Raw genomic sequence first — 26,886 nt, 5'->3', positions numbered from 1 at the left:
ACTGGATTTCAAAGCCATCAGGGCTGCTCCCACATTCCACAGGTTTTGCCTTTCTTCTCTTCAGGCTTGAGGATCTGCACCAGCTGTTTTCAGCGCGGTTTGTTAAAGCGAGCTCTCATCATAATCAAGTATAAATATAATGCAATGTACAGGTAGGTTATGCAAATGGATATCCCATCCAAAACTGCTGCTCTCAAACTCGCACTGCTGGAACAGAGATATCTATTTTTCTCTACACGGCAAAAAAAGCTCACAAATTAATTCCTGAATATTCTCATCCTTTAAAAATAGTTGGCGGTACAAAAGACACCCATTAGCCTTAACTACTGCCAGTTTCACTTTGAATGGCCACAACTTCGCAGCTAGTTTAGGAAGAGAGAAAGCATTTGAGCTGGGACAAGGGCCTTGCTTGGGGGGCTTCCCTGCCCCCGCTTTCGGGGGGGAACAAAGGTCGGGGGGGCACTTCCTGCCCCTGCCATTGGTGTCTGCATGTGGGACCAATATGGGCAATGCAAAGTTTAAACAGTTGCAAATGGGGGAGGGAACATCGAGGCTTGTTTTACATATGTTTTTTTCCTGGCCGGGTTGAATTTAAAGTGAAGTGGCCGCATTGTTCGAGAGGCTCCTTGCCCCTACGCATTGACAGGAGCTGCTGTTTACACGGGCTTTTCATTCCTGCGCTGTTTGCTTATGGAAAATAAGGGGGAGTGACAGAAAAAGAGAGAGAGAGAGAGAAAGGGAGAAGGGAAGAGAGGGAGGCCCAGACCGCAGTGCAACCCAGGAACCTTGGCCCTGCCTGGTCATTAACCCCGCCGGTGGAGGCGGCAGGCTCTGGCTCCCCGGCCTGTCACTGGCATGTGAGCGGGCAGGGGCTGCGGGCGCTGCCGGCCCCTCACGGCCCCGCGGTTGGCTCTGCGTGCATTTCCTCGTCGACGCACACACACACCCCCCCAGAGCGCGCCTCTGCCCTGACTGCAGACATGAGACTCCAGCTGTTCCTTTGGATCGTGGTCGTGCTCCTGGCGAGCCTCCTCCCAGCCTACGGACAGCGGCCAGGTAGGCGATGCCTCAGCGTGATGCTTGTGCCAGGGCGGGAGCGTGGGTTCGTGCCCGCCATGGGCACCTCCGGCGTGTTCGTCTAACCGCGTCCAACACGCGGTTTGTGACCTCCGGGGCGAGTTTGGACCTGGCGCTTCATCGCTACTTCTAGAGGCAGCGGGAGAGGATGCTTCCCCTATCCCAGGAGTCTGGCAACTTCGGGGAGGCGGGTGGGGGACGGGGATAAATAGGGACCCAAGGTGGGCAACTGTTGCAGTCTTGCTACTGGGAAGCCCCGGTGGCACGAGAGGGCCACGGGCACCGGTAGCTCCGGGGAGCGCCGGGGCCGGCCCGTCCCGTCCCGGGGAGAGGCACTGCCGGCGGCCTCCCTCACGTCCCGCTTCCCTCCCTCCCTCTCTCCCTCTCTCTCTCCGCAGCCAACCTGGCCCTGCGCAGGAAGCTCCACCGGCACGGCTGCTCCCACCGGCGCTGCATGCCGCTCCACTCCAGGGTGCCCTTCCCCTGAGCCCCGGCGGAGCGTGCCCAGGTAACTCCGCGCGTGTGGGCCGGGCCCGCGGGGCCGCTCCGGACCGGGCGCAGCGCGCTGCCCGCAGTGAGCACCCTTGGCAATTCACACCTGCCTTTGGAGCAGAGCGCGAGGCGTGGCTGCACCCGGGCTCCCCTCGTTTGGTTTGGAAACGGGGCTTTGGAGCTGCGCACGGCAGGGCGGTCGCTGCCCCGGGGCTGGGGCGCGGGTCCCGCCGGCCTCTGCCGCCTTCTCCCCTTCCCGGGCCACCCCCCACCCCCGCCAAATGCCGTCGTGGGGCGGTGAGAAACAACTGAGCCCGCTAAACGGGCCGAACACTGCCCTCCGAGGCTGCTGGCAAAGCTGCGGGGCAAGGAGTGTTATCACTGTAAGGGCTGGGCAAAGCGGCACTTGCAGGGGATGCTCCGGGGCTGCAAGCGCTGACACTTCCACCGTGTTGGAACACAGGGCGAAGTCACCTCACTCTGCCCGTCAGTAACATGAAGGTAGTAGCATTCACGCACTTCAAAGGGGACTGTAACTCTTAATCATTGTCAGCAAAAGACTTTCGGCTCCTCGGATGAAAGGCTATACAAGTGCAAAACATTAATGCTTTATAGCTGATGAGGGCATATACATTCAAATACTAAGTGACTGCAGAAGCACACAGGTAGCATATGCTAATAGGGTAGGCATCAAAAGGAAACCAGACGCTCTTTGCAATTTAAGAATGAATAAAACATGCAGTCAGTAGTTTTGCATCTTTGAAACTCATTATATATTAAAATAATGTTGTAGCCCCAGGCATGACAGCATCCTAAATAAATGGTGGCAGAATCTGCACTCTGTAGAGCCAAGATGTTTTTATTTGCAAAAGGAGAAAAGGAGACTAAAGTCAAACTTTTAACAGCCCTGTACCAAGAATATTGTCAATGCACAAACTGCCTTGCTGAAAAGAGCCTACACCACTCCCAAAACAGCCATGCAAAAGGGTACCATTCCACTCTATAGTGCTGGCCTATAAACACGTGGAATGTGCATATGGGATGGTAAACTGGCAAGTTTGTGAGGTTGAAAAAAACATTACCATATCTCAAATTGAATCTCAGATGGGCTGCATACTGAGTGGCAGAATTGAGGTGCAAGTAGAAAGAAGGACATGCCAGCAGGATGCTTTACTACTGAATGCCATGTCTCGTCACTGCTACATTTAAACAAGACACAGATTAAATGATATTCCATCACCAGTTTAAGCATAAACCTAAAGAGATAAGCAATTGGATTGATTCACTCGGCAGGCAGAGACTAAATGGACAGAGGGACAGAGAAATTTAGGCTCAGTGACTTCTTGAATCAATTCTAAATGGTTTGCTTCAGTTCCTAAGAAGAGTAAATTTAAACCCCTTTCCTCCCATTCAGCATCCATATCTGGAGATGGTGCAGAAAGCATCTGCATTTTCTGTAATGTGCTCTGAAGCCTCATATAATGAATGCATTTTGCTTGGACTGTAGTAGCTGCATTATACATGTACACTAGAATTCCTTTCCCCACGGAATATCAAGATAAAAGGTATTTTCAATGTTATCTCCTTTTCCCTGGGGAGCTGATTTCTTGTAACAAAAGTCAATGACCTAACAAAACAGTGTACTTACTAATTCATAATACGTTTTGTAGACATTTAGCGAAAGATCTTTCTGCTTTATAAAGCTGTTTAGAACTCAGTAAACCTCGACTAGGGTGTAAGGGGAGACAGGCACCTGAACCAACTCTCTTAACTTCAGTCATTGTGGGTGCTATCCTTTATCTTAAGTAGGATTTACCACCTACGTTTACATTCCCTTCCAGTTTTAGTCCAAATTCAGCAAATATTTACATGCCTGGGTAACTTGACTCACATGAGTAATCTTATTGATCTCAGTGGAGTTATACATATGGATAAAGCTATTTGCAGATGCAAACAGGATGCACCCTTAAGTCTGAATTTCAACTAGTGGTTGGAAACTAAAATGAGCATAGCAGCCTCTCACAACATTTGAAATGAGAAGATTGAATTTGATTTTTCATCAGTTCCATATGCAAAACACGGGACAAAAAGAAAGGCAGAAAAATTTACATTAGCAGCCTTCTTGCTTTTGTCTTTTTTTTCCTCAAACTTTGTAGCTGAAATTTCCAAATTAAGAAACGTTACTCCAAATTTCATCCATGTTTCATAAATAATGTATTCTGTTTTGTATGAGAGTAATTTAGACTACTAAATCTCTCATTAATATTTCTCTCCTTTTCTTCTTTTTTTCCCCCAGCAACTTCATACTGGACTTTTCAGTGTTTTAAAGGAGCAACAGTTTAACTGGTAAGAGAAGTTTGTCAAAAGTCCAGATCAACAACAGCTGACCTGACAGCCACCACAATCCCATCTTCAGCAGTCCTGTCTGTCACATTCTACTGGACCTGGACTAAAGGCCCCTGTCTCACACCCTAGGAAGTGGTGATGGTGAAAGGGTGGTGATGAGGGATGTACATGAACTTACCTGGTTGAATCATTCCCTGTAAATTATTTGGCTCTCACAATGAGTAGTGAAAGTTAAAGATCAAATCAAACATCAGGTACTTGAGCTGGATTTCCAGTGGTAGTAAGAAGGAAGGATCTGTCCAAGGGCACTCTTGATGGTATATAATGTTCAGACCAAGTGAAACTGGAAGTGCTGTTGAATACTCAGTTCAGGCAGCAATGTTTAGGATGGACTAGTATCAGACTACAGCATGGAATGGTGAAAGTCCATTTTTTGTTTATATTTTTATATATTAATAATATATACATATATATGTTTTAACATCTAACATTACATCTTTATGGAATTCTTAATAATAACATAGAATGCATTACTGTAATAGTATCAAAGTCAGAACCACACTAGTGGTCCTACTGGTTTCATGTATACTAAGCATAGTAAGAGTTTACAATATAAGAAAGCAAAGAGAGTGTTATCCCTCATTCTATAGATAGAGAATTGAAGCACACAGAGATAAGAGATTAGCCAAGGGTCATGCAAAACTGATAACTCAGACTTCTCAAGCCAGGCCTTAAGGTCAAGCTCCTGTCTAAGGAGCTGTGATTGCAAAGCCTATCATTTGTTTTCTTAACTGGGCTGCCAAACCAGACAGTTAAAACATACTTGAAAATTCAGTACTACAGAGCTATTTGCTTAATAGTAGTTTTCCTAAAATACCCGCTACAGTATTATAAATAGAGCATAAAAATAGACCATTGAAAAGAAACCTTTGTTTGGTCAGCCCAAGTGTTGCATAGCACTCTATTCCTGTAATTTAAATGAATGGGATATTTGAACATGGCACTACAATGAATGAGTACTTCAAACAGAAAACAGGCTGTTCTTTTCAGCACTGGAGGTCAAGAATACATCTGACTTTAGTCTGAGTTTTGTTCTTAAAAATATATGCTTCACATCTGCCTTTTATATCAGCAGAAATTACATACCTACATATAAAGGAAAACGTGATAGCCCTTGCATTAGCACAACTAAAACAAACCTGAAAATAAAACATACGCAGATTTTTAAGTCATTGCACTAGACTTGAAATGTCAACATTTTTTATAAAATATATAAAGATGATCAAAGATCAGAAATGTCGTGGTTTAAATCCAGTATCACAATTTTTTTCTCGCAACATATGGTCTCTAATAAATGAAACAGCAACTGGATAGCTGAAACTTTCTAATCTGTGTCTATATGTAACCCCTTATATCTAAGAACTTGAAACTTTACTTGTAACAGGAGTTACAAATTTTTCTACATGAAAAAAAATTTAAGTATAACATCAGACACAGTTCTGGAGTTGTGTAAAACCATCATAAAAAGATGGTCAAACTTGTCTAAACCAACAAACAGTCCTGCAGATAAACCTTTGCAGTCTTGAAAAAAAAAGCAGTTTTCCAAAGAGGAGTTCTACCACTTATATCTGTATTTTTAATTATTTATTTAACTTGGCTTTGATATGTATCCCCGGCTATCTCTGTTTAGAAGTACAGGTAAAGAGTGTGGGAAACCAAGGAAAGTGAAGAGTAGCTATTTAACAGTTATATCCTATGAATGAGTAAATGGATCTATTGTGGCACTGGATATTTTATATAACCATAATTATTCAATTAACTTCAACAAATTCGCAAGAAAAACATAATGTATCTATCAGAAAGCTATATATGCATGTTCCTTCACTGAAGTAAAAATAAAGCAGCGCCCTAGGAAGCCCATTGTCGGTCTACAAAATTATTCTAAATATCTGTTCTTCAAAGGCATGCTGATACCATAAAATCTGCTTTGAAAAAGGCATTGATTGTGAACTTCGATAGATATGTTTATCAACCAGATGATTGATTGTGTATTTTGTAAAACGATAGTATACATTTCAGATAATATCTCATTTGAAATAAACCTTGTACACTCCTCAAAGTCTGTATTCTTCAGCTGTCAAAAGCAAAGCATCTAAAGGAAATTGAGAACTTGCCTATTTTCCCTGTGGGTTCATATAGAATCAGTGTGTAAAAAATTTTTACTCAATTTCTGACACAAATAAATGATAGTTAATCATGGAAAAATTTTCCTGACATTTTCTGTCTGTCTAAAAATCCAAAATTCTGATTAAAGTCAGATTTGCATTTGACTTTGTTAAAACTGTTTTGATTTGATGTGCATAACATAAGACTCGTGGTAGAAACAGCTTTGCATGATAACGGTGCAATCACATCTACAAACATGAAGCATTTGGACACGGTGCTCCAACAGCTGAACGGACTGAGCTCTCCCTGTGCATGAACAAGTGTATGCTTAAAGGATACACAAGTACAAATTATACAAGTACAAACTGCTGTCTACTCAAAGTCAGAATTGATGTTTGCATGGATGCGATTTAACAAGACCTGACCCCAAGATAGATTAAGACTTCAAATTCTGAAAGGCAAAACGTGGGTTTCTAGAACTTTGAATTAACTCCTTGTCTTGTACATAGCTGTAACATGGCAAAAATGAAAATTTAATTTGAAAGTACATTTCGTTAAGTCCTGTAACAGCAGGTCAGCAGGAAACGGAGGTAAATGGAACACTTTGGTGAGAAACAGCAGTTTAGTATGTTCCCAAAGGATAATAAACAATTCACCTCTTCCCTTTCCAGTATGGAAAAAAGGAAATTATAGGAGAATAAAGACTGGAAATATTTCCCTTACGCCACATACATATGCTATAAATATCTCAGTGTCTACACAAAGCCAGATTTTGCTAAGGGTCACATAAGATATTTATTGACATCAATCAGGAGAAACACTGCATGGCAAGTAAGTTGCAAATGTCTATCATCAGACAAGTACAATTAGCCTACTAATCTCTCACTACTCCAGTGGCCTTTCTCTTTCTTGCTAGGGACCAGCTGCGCAATATTTGTGCAAAGTGGGAAACACTACAATAGCACAAAGAGGGCAACACGGCTTTTACTTAGAAAGAATGCCTGAAAGCCTAACTCATTCCAAGGCTGAAGGTGCTTTTCCATGTCTCGAGTTACCTGTTCAGACTGTTTGCTCAAGTCTCTGGTCCTTGCTGCAACCTTGTTTTTTAGGTTAAGAATTACTTGCAGTAGACTAACATGGAGTTAAACAAGCCTGCTTAACTCCATGTTAGTGTAGAACCTTAAAGCAAGAAGATCCTGTTAAAATCTTTTACAATCAGTGATTTCCCTTGTGAAGTGAAATACTGAAGTCTTTATTTAGAATATCCACCATGAGCAATTCAGAAAGATAAAACAGAAATACTGACGGAGAGTTTTCCCTCATGTAAGATGTACACTCTCAAGAGATCATCACATCTTTTCTTTCATGTGTACAGAATATACTTAGCACAGCTCAGCACTTCATCTAAAAATTATTAAAACCTCACAATGTGAACATTTTTCAGGTAACCACAAATATATTCCTTAGGTGGTATGAAATACTTTTCTCAGACCTAAAAAACATATATATTTGTTTTCTACAGAAAAAAAAATTATTGGGGTAGCACTGAATCATGAAAAAGAGGATAAAAAACCAGAATACCTTATTTTAATTTTTATTTTAAGGTAGAGTTGTAGCACATATGAGGAAATATTCCTTCATTTTCATTATCTTCTTGCTGCCCCAGCTGTAATCCAGTAGATTTTACCAAGACCTGCAAATATCGATTAATTTCAGCAGCTATAGTTACACAAAGAGCATCACTTCAGCTGTTCAGAGTCACAGGTTTGCCACACCTCACCCGAGCAGGGCTGTGTTGGTGGTTAGCAAAGCACTGATTTGCAGCAGAGCACATGCAAACCCCTCTGCTCACAAAGCAGTACTTTTTTCCCACCTGAAACTTGGACCCAATGCTCCAGTGCTTACTGCGTGCACAGCACTCCATGAATTTTACATCAAGCCGTACAGTCCAGCCCGTGAGCAGGCGCTGACACTGCAGGGACAGACTCCCAGGCTGCAGCACTGGGGATGGATGCCACTGGCCACCCCAGCAGCCAACCTTGCAGCAGCAGAGGTATCTGATAAGCAGGATGCAGTAGAACCAGAACAATTAGGACTCACTGTTCAATTTAGCACTGTGGCATGTCAGACACAGCAAGGTCACAGCTAAGCTTCATCTTCCTTGCACAGCAGCAGCCGTTCACCCCTTTCACTTGGCATTTCAAGTAGCTGATTGCACACAGCCTCCCTGAGCAGCTCTGCAGTCACTTTCTGTAGACCAGGGGGCTCAGCCATGGGCAGGGTGGTGGCCGGGGGAGGCAGGTACCCAGGCCCACAGCACCCAGCAATGCCACACCATGCACTGGGGCAGGCAGCACAGGGGAACCTGGGGGCTCAGGAGTGTTCCTGCCTCCAAACAGGGCCACAGCTGGCCCTCGACTATCTGGTGCAGACAAGGGGCTTGGGGCTGCCACACACAGCAGCAGCTCCTACTTGACAGTTCTCTGTAGCTCTAGCATGGCCAGAGGTTCAAGTGTTCAGGGTGAGTCGTTAAGATTATCAGCTTCTGGTTGGAGCCCATACAAATGTGAAAAGCCCCCACCGTGCCCAAAGAAAAAGCTTAAAGATACTAAGAAAACAAGAGAGAGTTGAGAGTATGATAAAGATATAAAACTGGTGCAAGGGGTGGGTGGCTGTTAAAAGTTATCATTTGTTATCACTTGCATATTTAGGAAAGGTAACATTTAAAGGGCAAAAGATGTACATGTTTGCACACAGCAAACCACACTTGCTTTCCTTTCCAGCTACCATGTTCCACAGAAGTCAACACTACTGGTTAATCCAAGGTTTACCTTGAGAAGTCAGAAAGGAGAGGAGGAAGGTTTGAGCAATGACTTCCAAACAAAGGAAACCTCTTCTGCTACACTATGCAGCCTACTTCTCTGTGCTGAAAAGAAACACAAGTAGCGGGGGAAGTCTGAAGCATGATGCAAAAAACATTACCCAAAAAGGGGAATGAAACTAACTTAAAGCTTCAAAACAAGTGCACAGCTATCCTTGTTTGGCTAGTTTTTGCTAGTTGTAAGTGCCAACACTGCTGTGAGAACTTCAGCATAACAGAAAAATCTGCACAAATTGCCTGTTGGAACCAGACGTACATGAGCTTAGAAATAACAGAATTCACACTCTTCCTTGGTTGCATTTATTGTGCATGAACTTCACAGTCACATTTTACCGCTTTTCATAGAAATTATATAAATTGACATACACAATCACATCAAAACCCAAGTTCTAAAAACAAATAACTTTATTCCTTACATGTATGCTATAAAATTCTGGCTGCATTTTCAAAAAACAACAGTTAAGGAGAACAGTCTAATGTTGGATAGCAGCAAAACCTCCAATATTTATTGTTTTCCTTTGAATGAGACAACCCCCATATTTGTTGCACACTAGTCTAGTTACTTTTAAAGTTGTGCCCTAACACCAAAGTAGGATGAATTAATTTTCCTTTCTTATATTCAAGTACAAGACCACTCCTCTTGAGAGTCTTCTTCCCAGTTTTGATTAGTGATTACCCTATCCCCACAGAGGTATTGGCTTCTAAAATAATTCTTTGTTTACACTGGTAGACAAAATAGTACCCAGAACAAAGTGTTTCTTTCACCAGCCTTAATTCACCATAAATTAAAACCAAGAATTCTTGTTTCTTCAACTTCTAAAAGACCTTGCTGTCTTCTGCTGTTTTCCACTTCCCCACATACACCATTTCAGCTTTTGAATCAAGATGCTGACATTTTTTGAAGTTCCAAAGTAAAGAGCAAGTATGTAACAGGCATTTTTGACAGCACCTTTAAAAGCATTCAACACAAGTTAGTTACTAGATCAATGGAAGTGCTTATGCTCAAGTATTTTTGCACTGTTAGTTCAGTTGGCAGAGTTGGAATCTTGTTACTAACACAAACTCCTAGTAATGGGATAGTCATCAGCCCTGAGGATCCCTCTTAAAGTTTTAAAGCCAGAACTTGGAACAATTGCTTATCATTGCATGGTTTTGTACCACAAACTTATATGTGAGATTTGCACTTTTAGGGCACCCACCACTTTTTTATAATCCTAAGTTGGATGCCAAATTTTTCCACTTTCTTGACAAAGGAGAAAAGGAGATGCATCTAGAAAACAAGTATCCGTATTGGATGACTGAAGTATACCACCTCTCTCCCTGGAAGTAAAGGGAATCAATGACAGAACACATCTAGTCTCATCTTCAGCAATAGAAACTGCAAATACATCCCTTAGTGAGTCAGATTTTTCCTAGACAACAAATTTGTACTCCAGAAATATAAAATACTTTGGTAGCCTGAAGCTTAAAGGTTACACAGCAGTATAAAATAACAGCAACAACTGGGCAAAGTTAAACCATTAAGTGAGGTCCAACTTCAACTTATGAGGAATTAAAAATCCTTGAAGCTGCAGAACTTTTTTCCAGAACTGATGATTTGAAGAGAGCCAGAGTGTCCAGCTGTAATAGGTTCATAGTGTATGCAGAGCTTATTGTTCAGCTTAACTTCTATTTCAAAACATGAAAGATGATTGAAGAAGAGTCACATCTGTATAACTCAGTCTGGATATTACATCACTTCATGTTCCCCTCCAGAGCTCCAGCAGCAGTTTTCCAAATGCTGTTAAGTTTTGATTTGCTGAGAAGTTAATGCCAACAGTCTCTTGCTGAGAAGTGCATTGTGTCGCTGAAGATACTCTATTACATCTCCTTGCTTCTCAACTATCTCTTCTAAACTGGAATTTTCCCTTGAAGTAACAAAAGTAAATACGGGTTTCAGTAAGTGACAGCAGTCTTCCAATATGTGAAATGTCAGAGCTAATTAACACATACTTAAACAGTTGTTTCCTTTAATTTCACTTTTTCTGGGATCAACTAATTTTTGAGGGAAGAGGCAAATCTCCAACACCTTTAGGTTTTACTCTATTTTGCATGAGAAGGCAGGAAGAAAAAGTTTGGCTCAACTTCATGTCATGTATACACAACTGAGTTACGTATTTCCTGCTAGACACTTACAGAGTGAGGACCTTACTGTTTAACAAACCAAGACGGACAACATGCTAGAACTGTAGCAAAAGCCATGGAATCTTTCCCACACGTATTAGGAAGCTTGTTTTGAGCAGGCATAGTATTGTTGTTCAGCTGTGGGAGATCATAAGCTGTTTAAGACAGAAATCTCTTGATTAACCTGGAGTAGCATACATGATATGCTACTATATACAGCAATATCTGTTACATACCATGACAGCATCAGTACCAAAACATTGTGCTATTTCAGATCTACAACATCATGTACAACTACCCACCCCCTTAAAATACATCCAACTTTCAGATATTCCTCATTTTAACTCTGATAGTAACACTGCAACATTTAAGTAAAGCCCAGTTAACTGAGAAAAAAAAAAGTCTGTCAAAGTGCAGAATTTTGTCAAATCTAATTAGGAATTTTTAAAATACAGCAAGATGAAGTACCAATGCCTGAGTGTAGTCTACTCTTTCCTTACATATTATTTCTTCTCAGCTGACTTGGGATCTGCCCTCTCAGTACACTTGTGAGCATCTTAGAGCTGAGAAAGTTGTTCTTCAGCCTTACAGCATTTTGTGGAGGAACACTGCCTGTTTCATAGTTCTTAGAAAGTGCTGAGAAGGATATTGAGTGGAAGAAAGCTTAGGTCCAATTAAAAACCTACTGTAGCTAAACTGGGAAAAGTAAAGAGCACAAGTTTTGTAAACAGAAAACTTGCAACCTTAACCAGTAATGAGCACTACCAACTTAAGGCTCCTGATCAGTAGCTCAGGTTGCAGAGGTCAGGATATTCAAAAAACATTCTTATAACAAGGTCAGCTGAAGGGCTGACAGGATTCACTTTTCAATGGATGTTAACTCTCAAGGGAGAGAGAGTCAGAGTTGTATAGAGCTAAATTAAAATAACGGTTTTGCAATCAGTTCTCACAGGAAGTTTGCACTCTTTAATCAAAAATAAGCAGAGTCTTTTCCTCAGCTGGTCATTGTTGCAGACACATTCCCTGGGCATTTGAGAATTTCTCAAGGGAGAAGATGAATGAGAAAGAAATGAGGTCCACCATGCAATCACTATGGTTTTTATATCAAAATGGAAGTCAGACACAGTATCAAAATTCAAGGCAACTCTAAATCCTTCCTGTATCCTGGACATCTACTTCTAAGTTCCATAAAAGCATGTGCATGCTGCATTTGCGACACCAGGGGAAGTCCCAAAGTATTAGTCATCTCTCATTAGTCAATCTTTCATGAAGGCAGCACATATAGAAGCAAGTCATAGTATAGTAGAACATCTCTTATTCAATTCTTATACAGAAATCCATGTTACTTTCAATTACTAGTTTTTGTCAAGTCATACCAGACTGATTTCAGCAACTGGGAAATGTTTGAGCAGTTGGAAGGTACACAAAGAACAAACAAAAAATAAGTCTTGGTGCCCGGGACAGTTTCAGTTACTGTTGGACAGCTTTTATGCCCACTGAGACCTTCCTTACTCCTTAAGTGCCCTCCACACCTTAAAAGTTACTTCCCAAACTCAAAATGCATTCCAAATCCATTGCTAGAATCTCATGTCCAAATGCTGGCACAGAACAGAGCTACAAAGTTTTCTTCTTTGTCTATCAACTGCCCACAATATATTTCCTTCCCTGAAAAAACTGGCTGAAGCAGCTAGGCTTCTGTAGGCCTACTTTAAGTAACAGTGTAAGACACCAGTATCTTTCCTCAAACCCCATATAAAATTAACTAAACCACATTAAACACAGTTATTTATATTAGAGATTCACAGTCACTTACTATGGAGAAAGTACAAGACTGCTGCATCTCATCTGTGCATCTAAAATGGGGGGCTTATGCATAGTTTGCTTCAGAACTGTTATTCCCACCTCTGGTTTAGCTGACAGGTTTACAATTTACATGGAAGTCTACAGGAAATCATGCAATTACACTAGTGTTACCTATATACCATAGCTGAACACAGCACAAAATGAATTCAAAATTCATACCTGAATCCAACTTCTGAGGTAATGTGACTAGGGTAGGCATACATCTTTTCTTCTTCAATTATGTCAGGTCTTGGCTTGGCACGATTGAAGTTGCTTATTTTCACTGCAAGAAAGCTTTATAAGTTAGTTGGAAAGTGAGGGAAAAAAGAGCGCTTTCACACCAAAGTCTAGGTTATTAAAATCTGTAACAGATGATCCTAAGATTACCTTAGGATAGGAGATGGAAAGACAGTAAAGGAATCTGAAGAATGGGAAAGAGGGAAAGCAAAAGCAGAATCTATTTCTACTCATTTCTGGAATTGCTTTGATTGTAAGTCAGTGATAGTTTGGCAAGTTGATTGATTCATTGGTTTGCTTCTTTTACTCCCCTCAGTCTTGCTGCTTAGAAGACCTGAATGGGGAACCTTGAACATGCTGCTTAACATCTGCAAAGTTTAATCTGCCATTTAAGAGAGGGTGAAACCTTAGTTGCCTTTTAGAGGGTACCAAGATTCAGTCTCCAAATTCAGGCCATAAATTCAGCAGCATGCCATAAAAAAATTTGTAAGAAGTGGTGTACTGGTAGCTGGTTCAGAACTCCTAGTTTAAGCTCTTCAAAAAATACTAGTTTAACTAGACTAGCTGCAATGAAGCAGCAGCTTGTTTGCCTGCTCAGACTAGGGCAGACTTGCTACAGAAAGCCATTGTGAACCTAGCAGTCTTGGCTATCTAACCCAGAAGTCATTCCTGGGCACCTGCGAATAAAGTTTAAGGCTAAATTTAACAGATGTAGAATGGGGATGGGTGGGAAAAGTTGTAGGCACCCTCTGCATTATTTCAAAAAGGAAGCTGAAAATATTTAAAGTCATTCAATGTCAGATCCTGATTCAGAGAAAATATCAAAATATCCAGAGTATGCATTCAGAACTCTGCAGTTAGTGCTGCTTGTGAAACAATACATCTAATGCCATGAAAAACATTACAATCCAGCTCTGTGAGAAATCCACACTACTGCAGCAGAGGAGTGTCCTTACAAGTCAGTAGTATGATGGGGTTTATTGCAGGCCACCCTGCTAAAACAATGCTAAGACCCTCCAGAGGTTAACTGCAAGTTAGGCTCAAAGGTTAGTTATTTCTATTATGGTATTTCTCTACAAATAAAACCACAAAGGAATGGATGTGGAATTCTCAACATGTGTTGTTTGTGGGAATGTTGGTCTTTTATTCAAGTGATATTAGAAGTATGTGAGAAAGTAATTAAATCCATATATTTAGTAAGTCTTTTAAAGCTTTACTCCCCTATCCTAGCAGTAAAAAACTTAGAATAGTAAGCTGACATTTAGAGCTGCCTGTATCATACTTCATTCCATGCACTTTTACCTCACTTGAACGATTTATATATGCCAAGTCTATTATAGGTCAATCACAGCAATTCCTTGTAGATTTCTGAATCTCTGCCTCTGCATCCTACAGCTATATACACACACTCCTGCATGGAGATAATCTTAAGGAAGACAGTAGTCCTTCACAGGACATTGACTACCATACAATTCATAAACAGCTCCAACAAGCAAGAGGAAATACCTAGAATTACAATCAGGTAGTCCTAGATTTGTGGGACAGAATTATTTAATGGAAAGTAAGTCAGGTACATGAACCTTCTACAGATAAGCATTTATGTCTCATTCTAATAGTTAAATAATTATTTCACTGTGCAGAAACAATGTGTGAACTGATGCTGCCTTCTCTCCAAAATTTAGGCGTAACATGCTAATACGAAAAAGGGTGGGTTAGTAGTTTTTAGTGTAAATTTACCTTAGTCTCCCCATTGTTCCTCAGCTGATACTATCTTAGCAGCATCTGCTAAGTGCTTGCCTTGAAGAGGGGAACTCTAAACCTCAGCAGAGAGCTGCCCTTAAAACTATCCCATTAAAGAAGCTTCATGCTTCCATCCAGTCACATAGTCTGCTCTGAGAGAAAAAAACCCATCTGAATGTCATTATTATTACAGATTGTCAGGGTATTTTCAAATTGGCCAAACACATTTGCTTTGCCTCAGTACAGACTTAATTTGGTATTAAAATGTTGAAAAACTTTAAAACCCAACACTACAGACAAGACAGACCTGCAAGGAGTCTCCCAGCCTACCTCAACAAGCATTGGGATGGAAAACAAGAAAATAAATTACACTACCCACTGGAAAAAGCAACCTAGGGTGACTGGAGGTCTTCCTCATCTTGCAGCAGGTGTAAAGTCACATGAAAATTAACCCTAATTTTGTACACCAAGCTTTAGAGAATGAATTTTGCATTGATTTGCAGCTGCTCAGGAGATAAGGTAGCTGTTGCTAAAAGACACTGCCTTACTCCTTCCTAGCAATGCAACGCTTCCCCTTAGTTCCAGGATTCACTGGACCCTTCTTCAAGCCTCTTTTAGCTGGAAAGCACAACACTGCACCCCACAACTTCCCTGTATACACTGGTTAATGAATTTGAAGGTCACAGGAATTGGCACAGTACAAGTCAGGAAACAATATGCTTTTGGTGACAAATAAGCAGAAAAATAGTTTGAGAGTTCTTACAGAAGTACAGGCTCAGATCTTACTACTATGAAGGTCATCTTTCTTGCACTTATCCTTTTTGGTCAAGGTAAGAGACACACAATATAGTTCTTTGAGCTCCAGCAGGCCTCAGGGCTAGAAATAGCATTTCTCTGGAATTCCTGACATTCTATTAAAGTTTTACAATTTATCTCTTATTTCCCAAGTTTCCCAGGAAAGTAAGTATGCGTATGCAAAGAAGGGATGATCTCCAGCATTCTTAGAATAGTTTTCTAGGACTGCCATGATTGCATTCCCTCATCACTGCCTTTATTCTTCCAGAGGACAGTCAGTCTACTTGAGCCATGCTGGGCCATTCAGGGGAAAGCCTGACAAGCCTGCAGTATTCAGGCTTATGCACACTTGTAAGACAAGGACATAGTTTAGGGCTGGGACCTTATTTTTTGGTGCATTTTTCATGCTGTTGCAGAAGAGTCAAGAACAGATTTTATTTCCTAGATGAACAAACTACTTGGCAGTATTTCTCTGTGTGCCATTGCATTACTATGAACATACCAAAGTTTTCTTTTAAGCATTTATTTATCAACATTTTAGACAGTTTTGAAAAGTTTAAAGGCAAGTGTTTTATCACGTCTCCTTAAGTTACACCAAACCTAAAGCAGACAACCTTACAAACCAACAGTGATTGCACAAAGCAAAGCCTCACAGTTTTATAAAGCAGTATCTTGTTTTGATACAATCACAGCTTCCAGAACCCATGCCTCTTTTAAATATTAGAAGAAACCTTCCATTCTAGTGTCAAAGAGAAACCAAAGCCTTTGGGGTGGGACCAGGGAAAGAGGACGAGGCTGGATAAGGCACAATCAAACGATCAGGTATGCAAACCCCACATGTAAATCCCAGAAGCAGTTCTGACTAAGCCAGCCAGCTCTTACTGCTTCACAGCTTGTGGTGCATGCATTTGAGAAACACCGATAAACGGACAAACCTGTTCCCAGCATACTTTTGGAAACAATTAGGCATTTATTGCCACTTCTCTGGACTAACAGCTTTGAGATAACATGGAGCCTTCATTTAGCAGCCCTTGGAACCAAATCAAGCTTGACAACCTTTCCCAATTTGTTTTGGATTTGCCTTAGTTCTCTTTCTACAAGCACAGAATCGTTCTGTATTTATAATGGCAGTTAAATACCTTGGGGCACCCCAAGTGAACTACAGTGAGGGCAAACAAAACAGTTGAGTACCAGCTATAATGAATCTCACACAAGAAGGCAAAGCTTGCCTCTCTCACCTGTGTAAATCACTAAGCATGTCAGGGAACTAATCATCTCCAGGCTCAGGACTCCCAGGATAAGATACAGGTACACCTTACTGTGATCAGGAAAGGAATGCTGCACTGACAGAATCGAGAGCAGGGCTGTATTACCTAGAAAACAAATGTTATATTTTACAGACTTACTAATCTTATTAGCTATTGAAAATAAATTAATACTTTCTCATCCCCAGTATCTGCATTATGCTGCAACATTTCAGTAATGCTTTTCCATTTCATACCATACTTGCCCCTACAGCTAATTTCCTTAACATGCAAGTTTATATGTGCTGGTAGCAAAATAAAGTTTAAATTCAGCATATGACTGTAATGGTAGACAATGATAAGTTTTCTTATAGATTCTTCTGACTTAAAAAACAAGAGTCGAAGAAACACACTAGAAATACCTAAAACAGGTACAGGGGTTTAAACAGTTTCTGGCTTTGCTGATGATATCCATCTTACCCATTCCTTCAATTCCTAAGAGATCACATCAGTCAGCTGAAAATGAGGGAGTATTTTCCTTCAAGTAGTGGATTTAAAATATATTTAAATTAGGCTAAAAGAGCAAAAAAACCTAAACACCTTCCTTTCAAAGCCTATTTGTATAGGCTTCCACTTGCCCAGCTATTATCTTAATACTTGAACGTTACTGAAAGTTTAATGGGAATGAGTACAATTAATCAAGGAGAAAAAATACTGAGTTACAGACCTAAAAAGCATTTTTAATTCTTTATACACCCTCTTTTCTGACGCTGAGTGTGAAATGTTCTCTTCCTTCCTGTAAAAATGTTATAACCAGTGTCTGGGTAAAGTACTAAATTTATAAAGACTATTCATATAGCTAGGGAACTGTGCAGTTCTCTTTCCTTCAGTGTCAGTCAAGTGAAAGAAGTGGTATCAGCAGTCATTACCATGGCAGGAAGCTTGCAGTAATGGAAGAACTACCTTCAGAACAAGAGATGATCAAAATTCTACAGCACACACCTGATTGCACCTGAACAGTCACAAATGTCCAGAGTTTGTCTAGCAGGGGAGAACTGGGCTCCAAGACTGAAAGCAGGGCTAAGTATTGCAGATTACACTGCAACACGAAGAAATAGTCCTTCTACATCCTTAAGCCTCCTGTAGCTTGCTTTTGTCACTGCATTCCAAACACTTCTACATCTTCAGAGCTCTATCTAGTGGCCAGAGCCTGAAGTGTTGTGCATTTACCAAGCTGACTAGCGCTTTTAGGGACTCTCTGGAAAAAAAGGCAGGTTTTTATATAGAACAGGACCATTTCACTCATTAATTCTGGTGAAAAAAAATCTACTCCAGGATTATAAGAGGCGAAATACTGTAAAAGCCATCACTCTGCCCTTTTCCACTGCTATTTGTGGGAAAAATCCCCTTAAGTTAGATGGATTTCAGATTTGGAAGTGATTTGTAGAAAAGTTTCACCAGTTAGTTTCACCAACACTTTACAGCTAAACTTGCCAGTGATGCAACTTAAAAATATAGAGTTAAATCACTCCTATATGCCACCTTTTGTCCATACAAAGTTGAAAAAGCCAATCAGAAATAGAGCAGAATGTTACACAGAGCCCAATGAAGACCAGAAAATCGGCTATTTTCACTGAATTCAGTTAAGCAACAAGCAATTCATCTGTTTCTATGTGAATTGCTGAGCTTGAAAGAGAAGAGCAGCATACTTCCTGGAAGGACTAGCAGTCTTACCACATATTCACCCAAACAAATGAATATGCAATCAAGATCACTAGCAGTCAAACACAGACCTTGCTGACTGAATATTTTATGGCTGAAGACTAAATACTAATGACTAAATGTTTTACTCAACCTTAGATGCATGAGCATTTTTGCACTACAGTTCCTTACAACCTCTATCTGGCAGACAAGAAAGATCACTCCAGAGGTTCATCTGACTAAAATATAATTTGTAAGTGCTCACAGGCAGGTTTTCAGAAGTTCATAATATATAATACAAATTACATATAAGCTGTTCAGTCTTCTATTGTGTCACAGTTTAAAACTTCATAAAGAAAAAAACCCAAGTTCACCTAACCTGTGGCGTGTATCAGCAGTGGAAGCCTTTTTAGATGCCTTGTTGATCGGTATATGGAGAAGTAACCTCTTCTTCTGACTCTGCTGTGGTGGTGCTGGACATACCGTTCGAAAAAGATATGCAGAACCCACAGAACTACTTTTGCAATTATTATGACAGTCTGCACTTTAAGTGGGTGAGTGTAGTTTCCAGGGCACTTATCTTGGTTTGGATTGGGGTAAGAACAAAACATAGCCGCTAAAAATGCTAGAACAACAAAAGCAACCTGGAAGAGAAAGGAAGAAAAAAATCTTTCAAGTCAACATTTAGCTCTATATATGAAAAAAACCTGCAACACAAAACCAGGATTATGTAGTTTATTCATTATGCATTACTTTCTGAATTGATTTAATTAGCGTTGAGGTAACATATAAAACATTAGACACTTGCTACAACCACGACATGCCACTCTGGGAACATACAGATGACTGAAATTGCTAAGTAGTAAGATTGACTTCCAGGAAGGACAACCAGTCTCCAGCAGAACAGACCTGGTAATTGTCACCCTTCCCAGAATTTCTACTAAGTCAATTTCACTGTTCCTCAACTCTTCATAGTGAATTTATTTCATTTCTGGACCCTCCTTACTATGCTTTTTTACTTCAAGGAGAACTTGATACATGCTCCTATAAAAGAAAATCACATCTTTTTAGACTCATTCAATTACACTTAATAATACTCTGTGGGACAGGCTCTTATCTTATTGGTACAGTCTATGTTTCCTTAAATTGACATTTCCTAAGTGAAAATCCACCCTTTACTATAGCCATTGAAGATAGTCTCCAGGTTGACATTAGAAAAGTGAATCATCATAGTAACTTAAAGTGAATTATTAACCCTGAGTAGGCCTCTTTGCCAACTGGTAATAATTCTTTAGTGTATTTACTATCAGATTTTTCCATTTTACCTTTTTACTTATCTCAGAATGACCAGATAGATTGTCAGTCAGACTGCATTTATAGTCAGATTGTATGTATACTTATCCTTTCAGACTACTGCCATTATGCCATAACTTCTCTTGTGTTCTAGACTCCTCTCCAAGTTTTCGGCATCAGCAATCTTTCGGCCAATTAGGAGGCAAAGTTGTGGATGCATATTACCTGTGGTACATGTATATTACCTGTGGTACATGTATATTACCTGTGGTACATGTATACACACAGGGCTTTCTTAATACTTATAGAGTTTTGCCACAGAAAATATTTCCTCTACTGTGTTCATTTAATGAGCAAGAATAATATTATACTTTCTCATCCTGGTTCATTCTACAGAACAGGAATATTTTAAAAACAGAATTGTAAAGAAAAACAACTCCCACCAATACAGAAGTAAATTGAGAGCTTCTATAGACAAAACAACAACGACAAAAAAATCTATTTGCCTCAAGTCTGCAAATGTCTAATAGTTCTAATACACTTAGCTTAAAAAAAGGTGTCAGATGTTCTGCATGTCATAACTAACAGAAACAGCACAGAGAACCAAAGATGGAGGAAAGCACCCAATTTTCATCTGTTCCCTTTGTTTCCATATGTAGTTCTACGAATATTTAAAATCCCACCACCCTCTTTCCACCCTCTTGAACTTATATTTCCTATTTTTGTACTTCGTCAAGCAACATTCTTCACAAAAATTAACTTTTCAGAATGACTTAATTACTCTTGAGACAAACTGCCCTTAGCTTGCTCTGGTTGTGACCAGAGTTAGGCAGCTGGGGAGGAAGCAAAAAAGGGGAATCATTTTCACACAATCGTCAATACCTAAAAGAGACAGTACAGAGGACAGATAGGATAGAAGGTGGAAGGAAAAAAACCCAAACCAAAATAGGAGCGTACTCCACATTACCCATAAAACCATATTATCCTGAGATAGGTTAAGTAGCTAGATTAAGTAGTTAAATAAGAGGAAGGTTTATCATTTGTTTAATCTATTATTTTAGCACCTTCTTTTCTTACAAAGCTAAGAATAACTCAGCTATTTCATTTGATCTGTTTACTGTTTGGTTTGCCATTTTGCAATAGTGACAACATTTAGTTCTACTCCTTCCAGGAGTTAGGAATGCATTTTAGTACAGAAAATAGCTATATTAAACTGATGCAAGCAGGAATGACCTAGCACTGCATCTTGACTAAACTACCACAATAGTGTATACAAGAGGAAACAGGAAGCTGGCATTTAGAGTGGTATTTATTAAACATATTTTGCTTGCATTGTTGCGCAGTTCAATAACAAGTGTTTCACCCCTCACATATTTTTACATACAAAAAGTTATTCTTACAAAGAGCAGTATTTAAGTTCAATTTTGTGTATGCATACACACACAGAGGATTAAGGAAAGACAGGATTAATATAAAGAAATTATTTCTAGTCTGTACACTTCACATTGCTCTCCAGCCTCCTGATGGGAAGCCTTCAGAAAAGCAAGGCTTGGCAAAAGGAAAGGCACTCAAAAATCCAGTCCTACCACCCTCCAGCATATCCTACCCATACTTTCCAGATTTGTATGTAACTAGGCAGCTGCACCACAGCAGCTATTTTGCTACCTAGCTCCATTTCTTGGCACCAGAAGATGAAGAAAAAATACTCCAAGTTACATACAAATTACTTTAGAGATGCATTACAGCTCTACCGTATAATACTGTGATGGCTTAACTTCTCCAGGACATTTACCCCTCTGGCAGGCTGTGCATCAGAAGTCAGTCTGGCCTCTCTCCACATTCCACAAGATTAATGCATGGTTGCAGAAGCATAGGGGATAGAAATCTAACAAGCTTGTTTTCCCTATCCATCTTTTCAGTGAGAGAGACAGTGCCACTCCAGGTAGCAATTATAATGCTATTTTGCCAACAGAAAAGGATACTTCTCCATTTTGCTCCAAGGACCAACTAGTCACTGAAGCAGGTTCAGCAATAGCAATGAGACAACCTGTGAAAAAGTGTGTTGACAGATGCCACAGAAGTTTTCCCATTTAACCTACCCACACTTCTCTCCATTTGCAGGAGCGAGGAAAAGGTGGGGGGAAGAACAGGCAGCAGTTTCCTAGGATCTGGGTGACAGATATTTGGCTGCATCAGCTATGGTAGTAGATAGTAAAGCCCCAAGGCTTGGCAGAAAAATATTCACTGCTCTATTACTAATAGCAGACTTCAAGTGCCTTCTATAATGGGATGGCACAGAGTTCTTCTGGTAGGGGAAGGGAATAAAAATAAAGCTGGATACATGGTTTCCACTGGGCATTTTGGTAGTCTATTCAGCAGAACAGCAAAAGTCTTTCTTAAGTCTACTTGACAGCCAGAGAAGCATTTCTTGATACTACTACAAGGCCCGCAAAACATCTACTCCTAAAATTAGAAGGCTAAAGCACATTGAACAGCTTTATGCAGCTGCCCAAAGAAAGACCTTAGAGGCTGGTACATGGTTCTGGCAGAGAGCATGTTTTCAAGAGCACTGGGCACACTATTTTTTGTTTGAGATCAAATGAAGCTCTAAAATAGCTCGTGTCACTGGTACTACAGAATCATAGAATCTAGGTTGGAAAAGACCCTTTAAGATCACCAAGTCCACCATTTACTTAACACTACCAAGTCCACTGCTAACCCATGCACCTAAAAGGCATGAAAGTGCTATTTCAGTCAGATCTTAGGCTCAGAGCTCTTCAGCCTTCCTTCTTCGTATCTGGCTGCCACACACTCACAAGCAACGACAAGCCTCTTCAGCTTATCAAGGACAAACTCATTACCAGGCAGGACTCTCTCTGCTTCTGTCCACCAACCCCCACAAATGCCTAGATACTGTTCAGTATTTGTGCTTTTTTGCTCTTAACCTCCAGAAGTGAGAACAGGAAGTTACACTTGGATTAATTTCTCTCTCCATCCACTACCATGCAACACCCCCTAAGCAAGTCCAGCTTTACTTTTTTAGTTACCTTCTCTCTGCAATTACATTTGCTCTCAGAAGGCATGGCATCAAAACTATCAGCCCTCTACAACCAGTATAGCACTTCTACAGCAGTAATATTATTTTTTAAGTAAATTTCCAACAGCATAGAAGAAGTACTATTTAAAATGCTCTTCTTCCTAACAAGATGTGTCACAACCAGAATGAGAAGGCAGCAAGTATCTGATAACACATACACTATCAAAATGTATTGGCAAAGGGGACCTCACTGGTTTGGAAGAACAGTGTACGCAATTCCCTATCATATCATCAGAATTCTGTCACAGGAACAGTAAGGATTCAGAAGAGACATAGCAAGTTTTCTTAGGGAAATCATGCTTCTTAAACTTACATGTATTAGCAACAGGAAATTGGCAAGGAGAACTACTGGGATAGCATGAAATTTTGGCCTCAGCTGGGAATGCAATGTATGAGACGAAATAAGTGGTGCATCCAGTAGAGGATCATCTTCCAAACTCTGTGTTATTTCCAAGGAACCCTAGAACAGAAGGAGAGAGCAAACAATAGCAACAGGTAAGCTCTAAAAGTAAAGTACAAAGGTCTAGGAAATTTCTGTTAGCAAATCAAGCCCTGAGGGGGGAAAAAAACCCACTAGGTTAATATCTTGAGACAAGCTCTTAAACTCTAGGTAAACTCTCACCATACCTTTATGTGAGAACTCAGTCCCTTAGGAATCCAATACTAATCTACTTCCTAGTATCACACTGAGTGTTCAGGAACTTTAGCCTTTAAAATGTATTACAAATATCTGAGCTTCAGCCCGAGAGATGTCAGAAGCATTAGTATATTTACGGCAAAAAGTAGAAAAAGTGACAAAATCTCTCTCACATACTTTATACAGGTACTGCAAAACTCTTTGTTGTTCTCACTTCTGTCCAACTACAGTTGGAGGCAACAACAAAACTGCACTGTAACAGTTCTGAGGGATTCAGCCTCTGATACTATTGACATGTCAAAATACCAAAACCGGAACTGAACTTGGGCAAGAAAGAAGCAGCAGTACACAGAGGGAAGAAGATGCTACCAAGTGCTGAGCAAGATGTTCTCTGCCTACACTAGAGAGAATGCAGCCCACCCTTGTCATGTTGGAGCCAAGTATTAGGTCTTTGACTTCACATACGGCTCAAATGTAGTATCTTTTACTAAGCAGAAGGTAAAACTAATTATGAGTGGAGGGAAAAACCTTGGACAAGGAGCTTGCCCCACAGCTGTGCATCCCTGCTCCTTTCAGGCCAGGACAAGGTCATTCAATACATATTAAGTGAAATGTACACAGGCACCATGATGGCCAAAATTGCTACAGTTTCTCTCTTAGCGTCTTGTTACACGTCCCTTGCCTCAGAAGATAAAGTAACTGAAGAGTTCCACTCAAGTTTTGACAGCTCTTCTCAGTGATACCAACTACAGCCCAGAGCAACAAAACAAGGGCAGACCCCATCCCACGCCAGACTTCTGACTATTCAGACATGCCAGGGGCTGTTGGGGTCCCTCCCCTGCCGTGTAGCCCTGGGAGAGGGGCCCTGAGGGCACAGACACGGGGCTTCCCTGCCCCTGCTCAGCCTCGTTCCCATGGGTTGGTTTGTGTTCCCTGCGCGGGCAGAAGGACCCTTGGTCCCGTGACTGGAACAGTTCCTCGGCAGAGCCCCGGCCATGCGGCTGGAGAAACAAATATCTCTGAAACATCTAGCAACAATCTGTCTGTCCATATATATTTCCTTTCCACGGGACTCCTGGTTTGATATATGCGTGTTGCAGTATCTCCGCTGTAACAAGGGGCCTCTGGGCTATTTCCTGTTTTATGAACTGAGGACTTCTCTTTGCCATGAGAGAAGGCAGCATAAGACTCAAGACAAGTGAGGCACACCATCCTTCTAGACACTAGCACAGGAAGAGAGGGATTAGACCTAGGTTTATACTTCATGTCAATGAGGACAGTGTAGATTGTCTCCCCCAGTGTTATTTCACCTGCAGACAACTGTCTACAGTGAAGGAAGTAGTCATCAAGGGTTATTTCAGTCAACAACCAGTTTTATTTTAGAACTGTGAATACTACACACCTGCCCTACCACAGAGAAGTGTGAACAGACCACCCTCAGCTATTTGATACTTTTTAATTAGCCCAGTTTTTGACTGTAAATGACCCTTACTGAAATACCTCCCTGGTAAGATGACCTTTTACTGCACACCTAAATGTTTAGAATTGGCACTCCTCTTATGTCACTGATACAAAATCCAGAAGCAAGAGAGCAAAGATAACCTCTCTCCCTCGTTTGCCTGTTTTCACAGGCCAGGTACAATCTTAAGCTCTGAAAGCAAGGACCAACACTCCAGCAGCCAAGGCATCTTGCCTTATTCTTTAGATTACACATCAGTAAGAAATTCATTACTATGAAGGTGGAGAGACACTAGAACAGGCTGTCTGGTGAAGCTATGGATGTCACATTTCTGGAAGTGTTTAAGGCCAGGCTGGATGGAGTTTTGAGCAACCTGGTCTAGTGGAAGGTGTTCCTGCCCATGGCAGGGGGGTTGGAAATAGATATTTAAAGAACCTTCAACCCAAACCATTTTATGATCACAGAATCAATAGCAGGGTTAACAGCTCACATCTCCCACAAACACAGCAATTCTCCTTAGGACAATATCCTTTGTCTCATGGGAACAAATGATTCACCATTTCTGCAATACCATGAGAGATCAGGGCACTCCTTCACAGACACAGCTTTATCAGAGCTTTGACCATGCTACTTTCTCTACAAGACTGGCTACAATCCATCTTTGCATCCTAAAATACAGCCAATATTAGGAAGAACCAGATAACATAATCTCTTCAAATAGGTATTATTATAGACAAAATGGAGAGGAGGGGAATTAAAGCATGGGATATGATGATCCCATGCAGACATTAAAACAATTTAGTAAATATCCTAACTAGAGCAAACACAGGTTTCATTTCATTAAGCTGAGCTGAAACCAGAGCTGTCAAAAGCCAAAACGCCTTAAACATGGACTTGTTTGGCACTGCTGCTCAGGACAAGGTTAAAGCTTCAGCCACTTGGCTCCCTGATCCACTTCCAGCATGTGACAACTTCCACAGCAGCCCAGCACCAGGAGGAGGAGGAGGGCAGACAGGAACAAGCCACAGCCAGCAAGCCTTGCCCACACAGGCTTCCAGCTGGGGCGGGGAGAAACATCCAAACAAACACAAAAACGCCGTGGTCATGCCAGCGAACAGCACATAATCCAGAGATGGCACTGACAGGACCCGCCTATGGAAAAATAAACCAGAAAACCTGAAGGAGACACACGAGCAGCCTTGATTAGAGACTAAAAAAAAAAAAAAAAATCCCAGGCCCAAATGCCTCGGGGTTATTCCAAACCCGGCTGGGGAGGGGCAGCGCGGTGAGCGAGGGGCCGCGGCGGCCTCCTCACTTCCGAAAGGGCCACTGGGGAGGCGCCTGGGCCGGCGGCTCCCCCCGGAAGAAACAGATAAAGCCTCGGGCGCCCGGGACGTAAAACACCCAGGAGGAGGCGGAAGGAAGAGACGGCAAGGAACACGAGGCGCTCGCCCGGCGGCGCCCACCCTCAGCGGCAGCCCGGCCGCTCACCCGGGCGGGGCCCCCGCGGCCGCGGCCCCGCTCCCGCCCGCCGCGCTCACGTTGTCCAGGTTCTGCCGCCGCCTCTCCGCCGTCAGCGCCATCACCGCCTCCCGCCTCGGCCGCCCGAGCGGCGTTTAATGGGCGCTCCCGGCGCGGCCCTGCCGGCGGCTGGCCACGGGCAGGGCCGCCACCCCGCCCCGCCAGCAGCGCCCCGGCCGCCATTGGGCCCGCGCC

The 26,886-nt window shown here is 41.6% G+C and overlaps 2 protein-coding genes across 2 annotated transcripts; one reads left to right on the top strand and one right to left on the bottom strand.

Moving 5' to 3' along the window:
• The first annotated feature begins 718 nt into the window (after positions 1–718).
• On the top strand, positions 719–6,180 carry APELA (apelin receptor early endogenous ligand). The gene is made up of 3 exons (XM_032109246.1): positions 719–1,056; positions 1,476–1,585; positions 3,866–6,180. The coding sequence occupies exons 1-2, from the start codon at positions 981–983 to the stop codon at positions 1,562–1,564; spliced, it is 165 nt and encodes a 54-aa protein (XP_031965137.1). The 5' UTR covers positions 719–980; the 3' UTR covers positions 1,565–1,585; positions 3,866–6,180.
• A 3,059-nt stretch (positions 6,181–9,239) lies between these two features.
• Positions 9,240–26,850, bottom strand: TMEM192 (transmembrane protein 192). Its single transcript, XM_032109245.1, has 6 exons — positions 26,712–26,850; positions 23,388–23,534; positions 19,064–19,328; positions 16,978–17,112; positions 13,148–13,250; positions 9,240–10,869 (listed from the first exon to the last, which is right to left on the bottom strand). The coding sequence occupies exons 1-6, from the start codon at positions 26,751–26,753 to the stop codon at positions 10,746–10,748; spliced, it is 816 nt and encodes a 271-aa protein (XP_031965136.1). The 5' UTR covers positions 26,754–26,850; the 3' UTR covers positions 9,240–10,745.
• Between the last annotated feature and the right edge of the window lie 36 nt (positions 26,851–26,886).

The sequence above is a fragment of the Corvus moneduloides genome, chromosome 5 (assembly GCF_009650955.1).
Source record: "Corvus moneduloides isolate bCorMon1 chromosome 5, bCorMon1.pri, whole genome shotgun sequence".
NCBI classification, from domain to species: domain Eukaryota; kingdom Metazoa; phylum Chordata; class Aves; order Passeriformes; family Corvidae; genus Corvus; species Corvus moneduloides.
The sequence above is the reverse complement of the archived record's forward strand: the minus strand, read 5'-3'. Positions and strand labels throughout refer to the sequence as shown.

Excerpts from the sequence above, each read along its gene's own strand:
- APELA (XM_032109246.1), top strand. The coding sequence starts at position 981 with ATGAGACTCCAGCTGTTCCTTTGGATCGTGGTCGTGCTCCTGGCGAGC. Across the intron at positions 1,057-1,475 it reads AGCCTACGGACAGCGGCCAG|CCAACCTGGCCCTGCGCAGG; the intron begins GTAGGCGATGCC and ends CTCTCTCCGCAG.
- TMEM192 (XM_032109245.1), bottom strand. The coding sequence starts at position 26,753 with ATGGCGCTGACGGCGGAGAGGCGGCGGCAGAACCTGGACAAC. Across the intron at positions 23,535-26,711 it reads GGCGGCAGAACCTGGACAAC|GGTTCCTTGGAAATAACACA; the intron begins GTGAGCGCGGCG and ends CTTCTGTTCTAG. Across the intron at positions 10,870-13,147 it reads ACCTCAGAAGTTGGATTCAG|GGAAAATTCCAGTTTAGAAG; the intron begins GTATGAATTTTG and ends TGTTACTTCAAG.